Source organism: Prionailurus viverrinus, chromosome A2 (assembly GCF_022837055.1).
Source record: "Prionailurus viverrinus isolate Anna chromosome A2, UM_Priviv_1.0, whole genome shotgun sequence".
Classification (NCBI taxonomy): domain Eukaryota; kingdom Metazoa; phylum Chordata; class Mammalia; order Carnivora; family Felidae; genus Prionailurus; species Prionailurus viverrinus.
Genome location: NC_062562.1, coordinates 56,244,357 through 56,258,851, shown reverse-complemented (window position 1 = coordinate 56,258,851; position 14,495 = coordinate 56,244,357). Strand labels below are relative to the sequence as shown.

The following is a 14,495-nucleotide window of genomic DNA, read 5'->3' as shown; positions in this document are numbered from 1 at the left end:
TTTTTGTGTATGGTGTGAACTGTGGTCCAATTTCTTTCTTTCTTTTTTTTTTTTTTTTGCATGCGGCTGTCCTATTTTCTCAGCACCACTTATCGAAAAGACCATTCTTTTTCCATTGTATATTACTGGCTCCTTTATTATAAATGGACTATATATGTGTGGTTTGTTTCTGGGCTCTATTCTGTTCCATTGAACTTTGTGTCTATTTTTATGGCAATACCATACTGTTTTGATTACAATAGTTTTGTGATATAGTTGAATCAGGAAATCATGCCTCCAGCTTTGGTCTTTCTCAAGATTGCTTGGGCTCTTTGGGGTCTTTTGTGGTTTGGCAAAATTTTTAGAATTGTTCTATTTCTGTGAAAAATGCCATTCGAATTTTAATAGGGATTATACTGAATTGGTAGATTGCCTTGGGGTGTTTCCTTAAATGAACACTGTATAGGAAAAACTGTATCTTCCTACAGAGAGGATTTAATTTTCTTCTAGCAGGCCAATGAAGGACAAATTCCCCTAAAAAGGCTTATCCCTTGTTTGCATTTATTTCTAAGCACAGATTTTCTGAATTTTCAACTATAAGCTTAGGGTGTAAACAGGTGCCTTCCTCCTTGGCACACTCTGAAATCCAGTTTTTGCTTCCCAGCATGGTGACACTTTCCAAAATACCTGCTGAACATTGAACCTCTTAGCTTTTTTTTTTTTAATGTCTTTTGTTTATTTCTGAGACAGAGCATGAGTTGGGGAGGGGCAGAGAGGGAGGGAGACACAGAATCCCAAGCAGGCTCCAGGCCCTGAGCTGTCAGCACAGAGCCCAACGTGGGGGGTCGAACCCACGAACCATGAGATCATGAACTGAGCTGAAGTCGGTTGCTCAACTGAGCCACCCAGGCGCCCCGAACCTCTTGGCTGCTTTTTCTGCCTGGGTTCTTGTCTGCTCCATTCATCTCATTCATGAGCAATTTAGGAATCAGCAAATAAATACCTTGAGAGTAAATTGTGTAGGGTGGGTGGGGGAGGATTCAATGTTTTCTCCTTCTCTCCAGGTTCTTGGCCCCTCGGATTCTGACTTCCTTGATCACTATCCAGTGATGTCAAGCAGATGTCCATTTCTCTCTGCAGTCCTGTCAGTTGCTTAATAAACTTTGAGGCTGTATTGTTAAGGGGCACAAATGTTCATGACAGTTATACCTTCTTGCTCTGTTTCTCAATATACAAGGTCTTTTTGTGCCTCTTGATAGATTTTTATCTTGAATTATGTGGTCCAGTCTTTCAAATGACACTCGTTTTTCTCGTCTTGGTTTTGTGGTTCCTTTTGCCTAGTTTGTCTTCTTCCTCCCTTTAATTGCAACCCTGTATCTTTTGGTCTAAAGCCATTCTTTTTAAAAAGATTTATTTTGTAATCTCTACACCCAACATGGGGTTTGAACTCACAACCCTGGGATCAAGAGTCATATATGCTTTACTGACAGGGCCAGCCAGACACTCCTAAAGCAGTTTGTATAGACAGCATGTTAGCTTAAAAAAAAAAAAAGCCAGTTGGCAAACAAGCCATTTACTGAGAGTATTGTTAGATTAGGCTTTTGAGGCTCACTTTCTTTCAAATTCTTCCTTTCTTTGGTTAGACCAAAGATTTAAGAGTTACACATTCTTGGTTTCTAAGGTGGCTGTCCTAAAGACCACATTCATTTTTGTAAATTCCTACTGAATTCTGAAACTTCATTAAAGTGTATTCTGAGATCGAGAGAGTGTGTGCAAAAGGGGAAGAGGCACACAGAGACAGAAAATCCCAAGCAGGCTGCGGCCTGTCAGCGCAGAGCCCAACACGGGGCTTGAACCCATGAACTGTGAGATCATGCCCTGAGCAAAAATCAAGAGTCAGACACGCAAATGACTGAGCCACCCAGAGGCGGCCCCTGAAACTTTTTATATTAATACCCTCCTTTTATCTTTTCCTATGCACACCTTACCATCCCTTTTATATATTAAGTCTCCAGAATTTCAGTTCTAGGTTACTATGCTTTTCTGGTCCTTTTTAGACAAGAAAACATCACTTGGTACTTTTGTCCAAACTCTTGGGTTTTCCTCCTCCCTTTTGAATTTTCTTCCGAGTGTATTTTCAAAGTCTCTGCCTAAATTCCCAGGCCTTGCACACCTGACACACTCATCTCAACTGATGTACAGTCCTAGGTTCAAGTTCTCCACCTCGTTTCCTGCTCTTGTAGAATCTGAGGTCAGTCTGGTACTTTTCCCTTCACAGGTGGCCTGCTGTCTCTTGGGGTCTCACACTTCATGAACAGTGTGTCCAGGCTTGGAAGTTTCCTGATCTATCCTGATGTTCCTGCTTTCTTAAAAGTTCCGATTCCCGTTTCCCCCTTCCTTTTGGGGCTTCTGTTATTCACACATTTTGAGTTTGGTTCCCATTCCCTAAACTCAGGCTTGCTGTCTGAGCCTGGATTCCAGTTCACGAGTTCACTCTGCGGTGTCTCACTAGCCCGCGCCCCTGATCTCAACTCTCGTGTTTTGCCCCCAATATTTGTTTCTTTCGTCTGCCGCTTTTAGGACTGCACGTACGATAAATTTTTATCCCATCCCTTCCAATAGCTTGGCTTCAGTTCAGTTTGTGCCTCTGGTCTTAGATACTGGTCCTCCTCCTCAGGCATATAGTTACTTTGGCTGAAGAGTCCAACTTTCCCTGCAGCCTCCACCCCCAGGGCAGAGAACGCCAGGCGTCCAGAAACACCGTTGACCACTGTTTTGACCTCATGTAATCTCTTTTGGTTGGAACTTCAACCTCAAACTCCAGGAAGTATCATAAAAGGAAGAAGCAGTTTCCCTCAGGTCTGAGGACTTGCACTTTTATTAACACAGACTGACTCTTTCCGACCAACCCTCCCACTGGAAAAACTGGACCAAATACTCAGTGCTCTGACGAAGCCATGTGTGTGCCACCACAGGGTCCTAGCTCAGATGGCCCGTCTGGCACGGTCATCTGGAAGGTGCTCCAAGGCAAGAGTTTTGTCCCTCACCCGATGACGTGTGGCCTGCCTTTGCCTTCAGTCCCTGTTGCTCTCAGCCATGCGGGTCCTACCGCCTTGACCTTTCCTTCGTGTCTGAGTCACAGATTTATTTAATCTTTCCCTTGGTTACTTTGCTTTCTCTTACAGAAACTGCTCAGAGACTAAGACACTGGGGCTTGGCCTGAAGTAGTGGTTAGTATGTGAGTCAAGGTCACCATCTTTGGTTAAGAAAAAAAGTTCCTTCAAAGCAAAAGATGGTGACTTTGCTGGAGGTGCACAGGCAAGTGAAGGGCAGGCTATGTGTGCAGCTTCCTCTTGGGGCCCCGCCACCTTTCCCTGCACTGTTCTCTTTCCTCACTGCTGTTTTCACTCACAAAGGGAGCTGACAAACCATCGTGGGGCTCTGGAGAGACGGGGACACTCCCTATGTAGTCAGCACTGAAAGGTGACCATGGGCAAGGATGGTATATACCACGAAAACCTGAAGCTTCTCCCACTTCTGGCCATCTGAGCCACAAATTCTCTCCGTGGCTGGGTGCTGTGTTCCAGTCACGTTGACCTTACTTACACCAGTCTCCTTTCTGGTCCTGAGTCCCACCCCGGACGGTGAGGCGTTGGACCTGATGGCCCTCTGGCAGTGTTCTGGGATGGAATGGCCGCCCTCGTGCTCAGGAAGTGACACCTGAACCACAGCCATGTCCCAGGGGTCCGCTTGCTTCACACAAGCTGGCAGCTGGTGTCGAGGGGCCTGTGTGCGGGTTGTGACTCGTGTCTCTTTCTTCAGAAAAATATTGCCGGGGTCTACCAGGTCGGCAAGAAGCCTCCGAAGTCTGTGGTGAAGGTGATCAGAATCGCAGCGCCTGCCAAAGACGCGGTTTATAACTACAGCATCCAGACCCTGAATTCCACACAGCTTGCCAAGAAGGAGCTGTATCGAGAGATGGCCAAGGTGAGAGGCCCAGAGAGGGAGGCAGTGGATGCTTGCACTCCAGAGTAACAGCTAACCCGGTGAACCCTCTCCTCTCGTGACCATGCTGCCTGGAGGTCAGCAGTCACTCTCCGACGTGCACAAGAGAGTCAACCAGTGAGGGGAAGGAGACGGGGGGGGGGGGGGGGGTCGCACCCCAGAGGGAGAGGTGTTCTGTTCCCATGCTACACGTGAATCCTCCACACGTGGGAGAGCCAAGCGATCCTCAACACGTGCTCCCAGGCACCTGTCTGCACACAAGTGCGGAGACCTTGCCTTCCCTAGAGAGCTCTTGTCGCCGTCACCCCGAAGGAAAAGCCTTGGCTGAGGCTGCCAGCACATGACCTTTAGAAGAGGGCTGCTTCCGTCGAGAACACCCACGCCACCCTCACGGTTCAGTTACTCTGGAGGTCTGGTTGTCAGGGACTGTCATTCTGTCCCCCCTATGCTGCCGTTTCTGATACCTGCTGGAGACTGGAGGGCTAGTCGGCCCCGTCCGTGTCTGTTACCAGCCCTTCTACCCTCGTGTCTGCCCCTCGTTTCTAGGAGCCAAGGAAGAGGTTCACGTACTCCCAGAATTACCTCTCAGCCATGGTGGAGCCCCAGGACTCTGAGGAAGAGGAAAAGAAAGCCAAGAAGCAATCCCGCCAGGCCTGGCTCACGGCCAACGGATTCCAACTGACAGGTCTTCACAAAAGCACCGAAAGCGACCGTCACATCAGGCTGCCGCCCGTTGGCATGGTCACAGAGCTGAACGAGGTCCACGGGGTGGGGGGAGGGGTAGGGCCTCAGGCGGGGTGTGCACAGGAACCTCCCTCCTAACTTACTGTGCCGTTCTCCACGTAGGAGTGGAGGGAAAACACACCGCTCACTAACCTTCTGGATCGAAGGAGGTGGACGTGGGACCGGCGCCACCAGGACTTTGACCTGTACAGGAAGCCACCACTTTTCTTCGAGCTGCCCCCTTCTCCAGTGCTAAAGCCCAGAATAGGTAAGAGGCCTTTGCGGGGCCGAGCCTCCCGATGCCATGGGCAGTTGGGAACTCTGTTGCTGTGTGTTTGTGGCAGGATCCATTTCGCTTTAGCTGCCCAGACTTTCTGAGAGTCAGATTTGGGTTTGGCGTTAGCGGGCTGGGTGAAAACTCAGGGGCCCTGGATTCTAATTCCAGCTGTCATGCTAACTTGCTGTGTGACGTTGGGCAAGTCGCTTCACTGCTCTGGGTCTGGTTTCTTACAAAACGCAGAAGTTGGAAGATAGGTCTAAGGGTTTTCTGAGCCCCAACACACATTACCCAGGACCGGAGGCCTGGCCAGCGGCTGGGGGCAGGGGCTCTGGGCACCTCTGGGACCTTCTGACTCCCTTCCTATTCCAAGATGCTGCCATCCCTCTCTGGGGGAGGGAGGGAGCCTAGGAGCATGGGTCCCTCTCACCCTGTTTATGAAGATGGGCCTCATTTACAGGTTAACAGAGAATCCAGACTTGTTCGTTGCCAGAGCCTTTGCTCAGGGAGAGAGAGGAGAGAGAAACTCCTCTCTGGTTTGCCAGAGAAACCTTTCTCAGAAAGCTAGACCAGATAGATAAAATGGATTTCTTTCTTCCCGCAAGCCCCGAGGGCAGTGGGTAACAGCTCTGAGAAAACAGGAGGAAATGCTGGCAGGCTGCTGAAATTGGCCACCCTCCTGTCTGGCCCTTGCCGCCTCCCTCCAGAACAGGCTCTGGGGCTGCGTGAAGGTCTCCTGGCCCGGCCCAGCGATGCCAGGCCCCACTGCAGGCCTTCCCAAGCCACGTTCCCTGGGTGCGGTTGGTAGCCAGTGCCAGCTGACAGCAGGCCACAGACGCACGCTGGGGCCTCTCCTCCCCACAATGTGTTTAAGGAAAACTCGGAAACGGCAGGTGGGAAAGGGAGATTTGAACCAGGGGCCCCAGCCTTTGAAACTCAGCTGGATGCAGAGAACCAGCTGCTTCCAGGGGCGACCATGACTCCAGGCCTACAGTGAAGCCCCCTTTCCCAAGGGCTGCCCTCGGGGCGGGAGGTCTGAACAGATGCTTCCCTGGCAAAGGTGCTCCATGCAGCCTCCGGTCCTGGCACTATACTAGAAGGTTAGTACTCTCCATTTTGTACAGAATGTTTCCCTGCGAACAAAACACTAAGAACGTCAAGTTTCACTGGAAAGTCGCGTCCAATGTCACAAGATATGTAAACTTTTACCTCTTGAAGATTAGTTCCCCAAACCCTGGTGGAGTGCTCAGGCCAGCCGTCCGCGCAGACTGACTTGAAGGGAAAGGGAAGGGCCTGGCCTCCTCCTCCCACCTCCAGGTGATGGCCAAAGAGGGCTTTCTGGAGCCCCAAACTTCTCAGGACGAGGTGAAGCCTGGAAGCGTGCCAGTGTGAGCACGCAGGGACCAAGGCATCTGGCTAACAACATCAGAAAAGAGTCTAGAGAAATGCAAAGGTCTATTAGTGTCACCTCAAGATTCCTTTTTGTCCCCCCTTCAAGAGTGAAGGCCAACATCTATAGAGACAGGAGACAGGCCCCAGGCAAGAAACAGCATATGCTGTCATGCAGCCGACCATATGGTTTTCACCCATCACCCGAGAAAGCCCAGAGACAGGGACTTGGTACTCCCTGGAGCATTGTGGCCTGGGCACCTGCCCCTCAGCATTCAGGGCCTTCCTCTTCCTGCGGGGTGAACACAAAGGAACTGGAGGCCATCACCAGAGGGGGGATCCCAGGGCTCTGAGGAAAAACGTGACCAGTGCGGCAAAGGCTGAAACACAAACTACGTTTCCTGGTTTTCGTTAGTTCCCAGTATATGTTTTAAGTGTATACGTTCCACGTACACAGTTGGCAGGTGGTTTCTTGGAGAACGCACAGCCCACCAGAAGAATGTGTGGTCCGGCAGAAGCAGCTCCCCAAGCCCGAAACAGGTCCCCGCCAGCCTCGTGCCACAGGCAGTGACGTCTCCCACTAAACTAGCAGAAGCCCCTCAAATCCCAGGTGTCACCAACTGCCTTCTCTCCGTTTCTTCAGCACCTGGGATCAGGTCAAGCAGCAGGGCCTGCAGGGCAAAGCCTAAAGAGGTGCCTTGAGGCCAGGAGAAGGCCCTTTTGGTATAGACTGGGAAGAAACGGTTCCACTTGTAAAAAACCCCAAGTCCTCCACCTTCTGGAGAAAGAGTTGTCCAGCGACGGGCCATGGCTTGGGGGCAGCAAGGAACACTGTCCTCTTGCTTCAGGACGTCCTTTCCAGGGGGTGGGCACAGATGTAAGCTCGCTTCTCTAGGACTTGCTCGGACACTTTCTTAATCTGTTCATCTAGATTTTCTGGAGAATCTGGGAGGAAAAAAGAATAGATTTGTGATAACAGAAATATTCCTGGAACTTTTTTTTTTTTTTTTTTCAAAGAACAGCCCACCCACTGTGAAGGGAGTCCTGAAGGTGACCCTCTTCCTCCAAACCCCCAAGGAGGTGATTCTGGCTGCAGGGAGAAAGGAGGGAGAGGGGCTTCATCCCATAAACCAAAGGGTTCATCCTGGTAACCCCGAAGAACCCTGGATCTTGTGGGAGCAGGGGCTGGAGAAGGACCCTTTCCCCAGGCAAGCCTGCCAGAGGAGCAAGCGTGTCTCCCTCCACAGCACGTAACAGACATGCCAGCACCCAGGGCCAGGAGCTGTACATGATCACGGGCTCCTCTCCTCCGTCACTTGGCAACAGGGGTGGGCTCTGCAGGGGACACGTGACACAGAGCCTTGAGGCCAAATGACCATAAGGGTCAGAAGAAGAATATGAGCCGGGTGTTCCCAGACTTGGCCAAGTGGCTACAGTAGAAGAGGAGCATTCCAGACCAACAGCTGCATGAGCCAAAGCCTGGGACTTCTGCTAGAAGGCAGACTGATTTTCCCCGGAGTGCAGGGGGTGAAGAGGCAGGTAAAACGCTGCCTGCCTTTGCAAACCTTCACTAGGCAGCTGCCAGACTGGGGCTAGGCATGCTGGGCAGACACCTGTGGGGACTCTGACAGCCTTTGCTCCTGCCCGGCAGGCCAGCCCAGTTGACCCTCTGTCACTCAAGGGAGAGGTTGGTGAACAGCCAGCAGGCCCTGGGAGCCTGACAGGGGCCAGGAGCAGCTCACCATCAACAGTCACCTGGAATTAGGCCCTCCCCTCCCACCCCCAAGGCCACCCTACTTACACTTGTCCAGCTGGGACAGGGTGAAGAGATTCTGGTAATAAGCTTCGGCACAGAATATGTTGGCCAGGAGAACCTGCCAGAACCAAGGTTAAAGAGTTGACATAGAGACCTAGAGATGACATAGGGCACCCCCTTTCTGGTGTGTGAGCTTTAAGGAACTCCATCAGCCAAACTAAGCAGCTTGGCTGGAGTCAAAAGGCCTTGCTCAGGAGCCAGAGTCGTTATTCTAATTCCAGCCCTGACCCAACTAGTTAGCTAATTATGCGACACTCTGAGCCTTAGTTTCCTCTGTGGCAGGAAGGCCATCATAATCCTAGTGCCCACAGGCTATTGTGGGACAATGCATACGGCAGGTGCTCAGTTACGGCATCCGGCCCCTCGGGCAGGGTAAAGAAGGCAGCCGGAGGAGGGCACAGCTTTGGGACCCTCCTCACTCACCCACTCCTCTTCCCTCAGGTAGGAAGACAAAAGGGAGTAGCCCTGTGTCCTGAGCAGCACAGACCTCCTCCTCAGAGCTGACCACCAGTGCGGGCCACGGCCACAACTCAGCAAACCAGCAGCCTCCTGGACCACTACAGGGCTGAGGCCTTTGACCTGCCCAGTCCCTCGCTCCTGAGACTCCTTGACTGGGTCATGCCGCTCGCTGACACCCTCCTCCAACCACTGGCCTCATTAAAGTTCAGAGGATTAAGCGGGCAGGGAGACTTACCTCATGGTCATGGTTGGGGAGCCCCACTCGGATGGAGCGGCTGGCCCGCGACAGCACCGCCGTCATGCCGTACAGATTGATGAGGATGTTAGCCACCCGCTTTAGGATCATCTGCTCCTCCACGATGGTCTGGGAGCACAGAGCCCAGGGTGGAGGCTCGCCACCCATGACCTCCCTCCCTGGGCACATCTTCACCCACCTCCAGGCCTCAATTCATGCCTAACACAGCCTCTCCCTTTGGGTTGGGGGAGGCTGGCTCACCGGTTGCCCGGTTTTCCCTTCCGTCTCAGTTTGGGCAGGGGTCAAGGTGAGACCAGGTCCCAGGAAACTGAGACACAGGCTGGTGCTTACTGTGCTTCATGTCACCGGGAGCAGCAACAGCCCTAGATTTGGGCTCTAAGGAGCCTCTCTCTGCCTGGAAGGCACCCACCCAAGTGGCCCCTGGCACAGCCAGCCCCACCCCATGCCTCCATGGTGACCAAGATTTCTTTCTAGGCCTGGTCCCAAAGGCGGACACTTCAGACAGCCCATCTCCCTGGCTCCCAAGTCGGAGGGGGCCTGCCCTCCCCAGACCTGGCAGGGGCCCAGGTACCTTGCCAAAGCGGAGCAGTAATGTCTCCACAGTGCGGCCAAAGTAATACACATTCTCCTCGAGCTTGCTGGCGCTGTCCTAGTATGTCAGAGGAGTGTCAGAGGAGTCACTGCTCAGTGTCCCCTCCCCATGGTGCCCATCCTACCCAGACACGGCACGGCTGGGGCTCTGGGGCCCAGGCTCTGCTACCAGGCAGGGGCCATCTTCCCCAACGCCCTGGGCACAGCCCTCTGGAAAGGGACATCCCCCGGAAGGGCACCCAGATGGGGGGTATGACAGCTGTGCCCACTCACCGCGACACTGGGGTGCACAGCTCCCAGCTTCCCTGTCAGCCCCATGTTCACGGTTCGGCCCACGGAGTCTCGAAGCTTCTGGCTGATGGTCTCAATGACAGTGCTCACATTGCCCCGTTTAAGCTCACTGCAGAAAGCCCATGGCCCCACGAACTCAGGCCCCACTGCTGGTTTCCACTGCCCAGCAACAGGGTCCCTAGTGGCACACCAGAACTGCAGGGCACCTCTTCCCTAGGACTATCCAAGGCATTAAAGGGACCTACTCAAGACCTACATGCCGCCCGCCCTGGCCTGGGCCTGCTGCACGCCTGTCAGAGAGCAGCTGGTCCCTCTGAGTGGAGCCACACGAGTTCTCTCCACAAGCAGCAGTCACAGCCGGCCCCCAGGTGCTCTCGGGTTAAGGAGTCTGCAAATAGTCTCAGCAACCCGTACGGGGTTCCAGCAGTGATTTCTAATTGCTCTGAGCCCATGACGGGGGTCCAGGGGAGCCATGAGGGAGAGAAGGAAGTGGTCTCCTGTTAGCCTGGGAGCCCAGCACCTGAGGGGTACCTCTCATTCCCTAGGTTCTGAGAACACAGCTCCCTGCAGTGTGGGAGGCAGGAGCTGCCAGTGGAGGCGGCCCGTGACTTCCTGAGGCAGCGGACCCTCCCGTCACTTGCAGGTGCAGGCCAAGCTCTGGAGCCCGGCTTTTAATTTCAAGGCTCCTGTCCCCTTCCCTTCCTCCAGCCAGCCTGCGACTGAGCTGAGCACTGCATGGCTTCAACGGGACAGGGCGGCCTCCCTCCTCCAGATGCCCTGGGATGGGCCTCTGATGGGCAGGTGGGACCCGAGGAGCAGACAGTGGGGCTGGCACCTACTTGATCCTTGCGGTCAGGATGCGACCAGCGTGCTGCAGGCCTGTCAGGGCAATGTACATCCGGAGAATCTCGTTGGTTCCCTGTGGCCAGCAGTATGGAGGTCAGAGGCTGCCCCCTCGGGATGGCCTTGCCTGTGCTGTGCACGTGACTGGGTAGGCCACACCACTGCCCATCTGTCAGTGCTACAGAAGCTGCCGTTTTTGGAAGCGGCCTCACAAAGGGAGCAGGGCTGTGATCTGAGGGTCAGGGCAACACGCTGGCTACCACCTCCATGGGGAGGAGTTGCGGGCTGACCAGAGAACCATGGCCTCCCTAGGGACCCACCAATTCTCTATGACCAACTGCACAGGAGTCATTCCTTTCTCCAAGCCTCTACTTCGGCTTCTTTATGAGAGAAGCCACTTTCCCCAGTGGGGAGGGATGCTGATGCCCAGGGCGCAGCAAGTGCTGTGTGGGCACCACCAGATTCCTCGGGGCAGCCTCCGACCGTGCCCGAGTACCAGGTGTCAGTACCTGCTGCTGTGCCCATGCACACCACTTACTCCCCGGGATTATCTCAGGGAGCCAGTGGGGTTGCGGGTCACACAGCCAGCATGGGGCAACTGAGCGCTACAGCCAGGCTGAGCCATGGATGGGAGACTCCCATGGGAGAGGAAGGAGAGCTTGGAGGACTGCAGGCCAAGCCATGCCCCGTCTCGCAGTCTAGACTAGAGCATTTGCTTCGCACCGAGGGGTCCGTGCCCCTCAGAGCTTCTGCCCCACCCAGTCACACAGGATTGAATTCAACCAGGCCGAGGGAATGGGGCCTCGGAAGAAGCATTCCTGGGGCAGCAGGGATGCGATGCATCCCCGTGCCCTTGGGACTCGTGACTTCAGGCTGGTCACATCCTGTGTATCCTTAGAAGAAGGGTCCTCTTCTAAGAAAGAGGACCACAGGGGCTGGGATGTGGGGAGCACACCCTGAGGCCTTCCCCTCAGTTGGTAGCCCAGGAGCGGGGCCCCACCTGCACGTGGTCTGAAGGTGGCCCTTCAGAAACCACACCAATTGCTCAGGCTCCGAGCCTGGTCCATGGGCCTGCCTCTCTTACAGCCTGCGTGCATCCTGAAATCCCATCCATCTCCACAGCCTCTGGACTCAACTTCTCTCTTCTGCTGCAGGCACCCGGCCTCTGGTCTCACCTCTGCAACCCACCCCCAATGTCAGCCCCAGGGAATCTCCCACAACGGGAATGTACCCGAGTCACTCCCTGCCCAGAAACCTCTGACGGCTTCCAGCACCTTCACAGTAACATCCAGACTCTGCTTATTGGCCACGGTCCTCCACAGCCTGGCTACTTGCCTCTCCTTCTTATCTACCTTCTGCCCCAGCTCCCCTCAACCAGGACTATCCGCTGCTCCCACAAAGGTTTGCTTACTCTACCTAGTGCTGGCAGGCAAGGCCCTGTCTGGGCCTGGCATACTCCATCTCCTGTGCCTGGCCCAAACCACCCTCCCCTAGGCCAGGCCCAAGTTGTTTCTGCCGCCAGGGGCCCAGTGCACTTGCTTCCTGAGACTCCAGCTGCTCTAGGGGGAGGGGCACCTCAGGCCCTCACTGCACTAGTTTGGCCGTGCAGTCAGACCATGAGCTCCCCGAGAGCTTCTCGGTGGCCCCCACGTCCCCTTTCCTTACCCCACTCAGCCTCTCCCCACTCACTGAAGTCCCTCTTTAGGCTTGTGAGCCCATGGAAGGAGGCAGTAATTAGAGAGGGAGCAGTCAGGGCTGGGGAAGCCCATGGAGAGTACCCTCAGCTGCTTCAATACCTAGAGAAGGAAACCCAGACCCAGAGAGAGCCCTGGAGGCAGAACCAGGCCCTCCCATGAGATCTCTGCTTGTCTCAACATAGCCAACGGAAGTGGCAGGCTCGGAAGAGGCCCTTGCTTGGCCCCTTGGCCTCCCCTCCACGCCTGGGGAAGGGGCTCTGTGAGGAGGGACAAACGAGAGCGCTCAGGGTGGGTGGTGGGGGGCGGAGTGGCGGGCACTCACCTCGAAGATGAGCAGGATGCGGGCATCACGCAGCATGCGCTCGTACGGGTAGTCCCTCATGTAGCCTGAGCCCCCGAGGATCTGCAGCGCCTCGCTCACGCACTGCCAGGCACACTCTGAGCTGAACACCTGCCACAGACCCAGGACACGGTCAGCACGGGGGCGGCAGGGCCGAGTCCCTTCCACGAGGGGGCCTTAGCCAGGGCGGGGTGACTGGGCACGGAGAACTGGTCTCTAGGATGAGACCGACCCTGTAGCAGCCCCGATGCAATCTCCCGGGGAGGCCTCAGGCAAGTCCTTTGCTTCCTGGATCACAATGGCCAGCTCTGGGCCCCCACTCACCGTGACTCCTCCTACCTCTGAGGTTTCCTTACAGTGGAAGGGGCCACTCTACACCTTCCACAGAGGAATCTCCTGTCCTCCTCCACGAGGCCCGACCCTGCCCGCCCAGGCCCTTTCACCCACAGCTCGCCCCTCTGCACGCGAGCTGCTTGGCCCGACACCCGGCTGTGGGTGACACAAAGACACGTCTGTCCACACGTGAGCACCCGGACAGCAGAGTCACTGTCCTGCTCGGCTGGGAGCTCAGCCTCTGGGCAGGGGCTGCGTCCAGGGGCCGTCCCTGTGTCTGGCTGTCGGTGAAGGATGAGGGGGCACAGTGAATGCAAAGTGCCTGGCACAGAGACCTACTGACGGTGCCTCTAAAGCACCTCGAGACACTGCATGGTCTCTCCTCTGAGCTCCTCTCACCACTTCTCCTGAACCAGGGATGCCTCTTTTATACTGGAGCTTAAAAAAAAAAAAAAAAAGACACTCCTCACCACCCCCCTCCCCAAAATGAAGGTACTGAAAACTCCAGTATTTACCCAAAAAACAGGAAGGCTGAACACTCACAACAAAAGTCCTAAGAAAGCTTGGCTGCTGTTTTATACTGACGTGAAATTACATACGTGGCCTAGATTTTTCTCTCTCTGCTACAGACCGGAGACAACTTGGCACAAACTGTGCTCAGGAGACACTGACCTGTCCTAGAAATGCACTCAACTGGGCACTGTTCTTTGCTGCTTCTCCTATGCTATCCTGGTCTCTCCACGTGCATCCTAGGGCGGTACCTGGCACATGGTGGGGACACCACAGATACTGGGTTGATGATAAACTGGCCTATCAGCTAAAGAGAAGAGGAAGGTGGCAGGCAACACTGGGTCTGAAAGGCCACAGCTAAGGAGCTGTTCTTGCTCTCTCCCGGGCTGTGCGGGGATTACCTTCACCATGGCAGCCTCGATGGAGCAGTCAGGAAACCCTGGTCGGTCCAGCATCCCTGCGGTGAGGTAGGCCATACTTTCCATTACATAAGCCTTCTGAGCCATCAGGGCAAACTTTTCCTGGGGTGTTCAGAAAAAAACACAATCAAGAAACAATTTGCATGTGCTGAGACCCAGATGTGCCAGCCAGCAGAGAAGGCAATTAAGGCCAAAGCCTCAGTGCCCAAGAGAACCAAGCCCCGGCATCCTGAACAGGGAGGCACGTTATCTCGCCATCTTCCGAACCGCTGCACGAGAGTCCCCAGTACAGACCACGAAAGCATACGTGTAACGCCCACACGTGAAACCAACACACGCAGCACCCACAACTTCAGTACCTGAATTAATCCAAATTCGCTGAGGTTCTTGTTGAACTGTTTCCTTGTGCAGGCATATTCGGCAGTCATTTCTGGAGAAGAGCAGAGTCATCACAAACCATTTTCTGGCTATCCTAGAATGATCTCCTAAGGCTATCATCAAGTCCCTGCGAACACTCAGGCAGGAACTATGAGAAGCAGGTCGGCTGAGACCAAACGCCCTGCAAAA

General features: G+C 54.4%; 2 protein-coding genes across 8 annotated transcripts in view; one reads left to right on the top strand and one right to left on the bottom strand.

The window, feature by feature from the left end:
• The window catches only part of CFAP92 (cilia and flagella associated protein 92 (putative)), an 83,189-nt gene extending 74,320 nt beyond the window's left edge, over positions 1-8,869 (top strand). For 4 of the 6 annotated variants that reach the window (XM_047835769.1, XM_047835798.1, XM_047835778.1 and 1 more), the window contains 4 exons: positions 3,802-3,966; positions 4,531-4,743; positions 4,831-4,975; positions 8,635-8,869. In XM_047835769.1, coding sequence (XP_047691725.1) covers positions 3,802-3,966; positions 4,531-4,743; positions 4,831-4,975; positions 8,635-8,693 — 582 coding nt within the window. In that variant the 3' untranslated portion in view covers positions 8,694-8,869. Of the gene's footprint in view, positions 1-3,164; positions 3,298-3,801; positions 3,967-4,530; positions 4,744-4,830; positions 4,976-8,630 lie in introns of those variants that run through there. The other 2 variants (XM_047835788.1, XM_047835806.1) reach the window with 2 other exon arrangements.
• The window catches only part of ACAD9 (acyl-CoA dehydrogenase family member 9), a 44,854-nt gene continuing 37,137 nt past the window's right edge, over positions 6,779-14,495 (bottom strand). For both annotated transcript variants that reach the window (XM_047835852.1, XM_047835860.1), the window contains 9 exons: positions 14,288-14,358; positions 13,911-14,030; positions 12,649-12,777; positions 10,626-10,705; positions 9,769-9,895; positions 9,476-9,553; positions 8,884-9,012; positions 8,175-8,247; positions 6,779-7,318 (listed from right to left, as the gene is read on the bottom strand). In XM_047835852.1, coding sequence (XP_047691808.1) covers positions 7,218-7,318; positions 8,175-8,247; positions 8,884-9,012; positions 9,476-9,553; positions 9,769-9,895; positions 10,626-10,705; positions 12,649-12,777; positions 13,911-14,030; positions 14,288-14,358 — 908 coding nt within the window. In that variant the 3' untranslated portion in view covers positions 6,779-7,217. The remainder of the gene's footprint in view (positions 7,319-8,174; positions 8,248-8,883; positions 9,013-9,475; positions 9,554-9,768; positions 9,896-10,625; positions 10,706-12,648; positions 12,778-13,910; positions 14,031-14,287; positions 14,359-14,495) is intronic.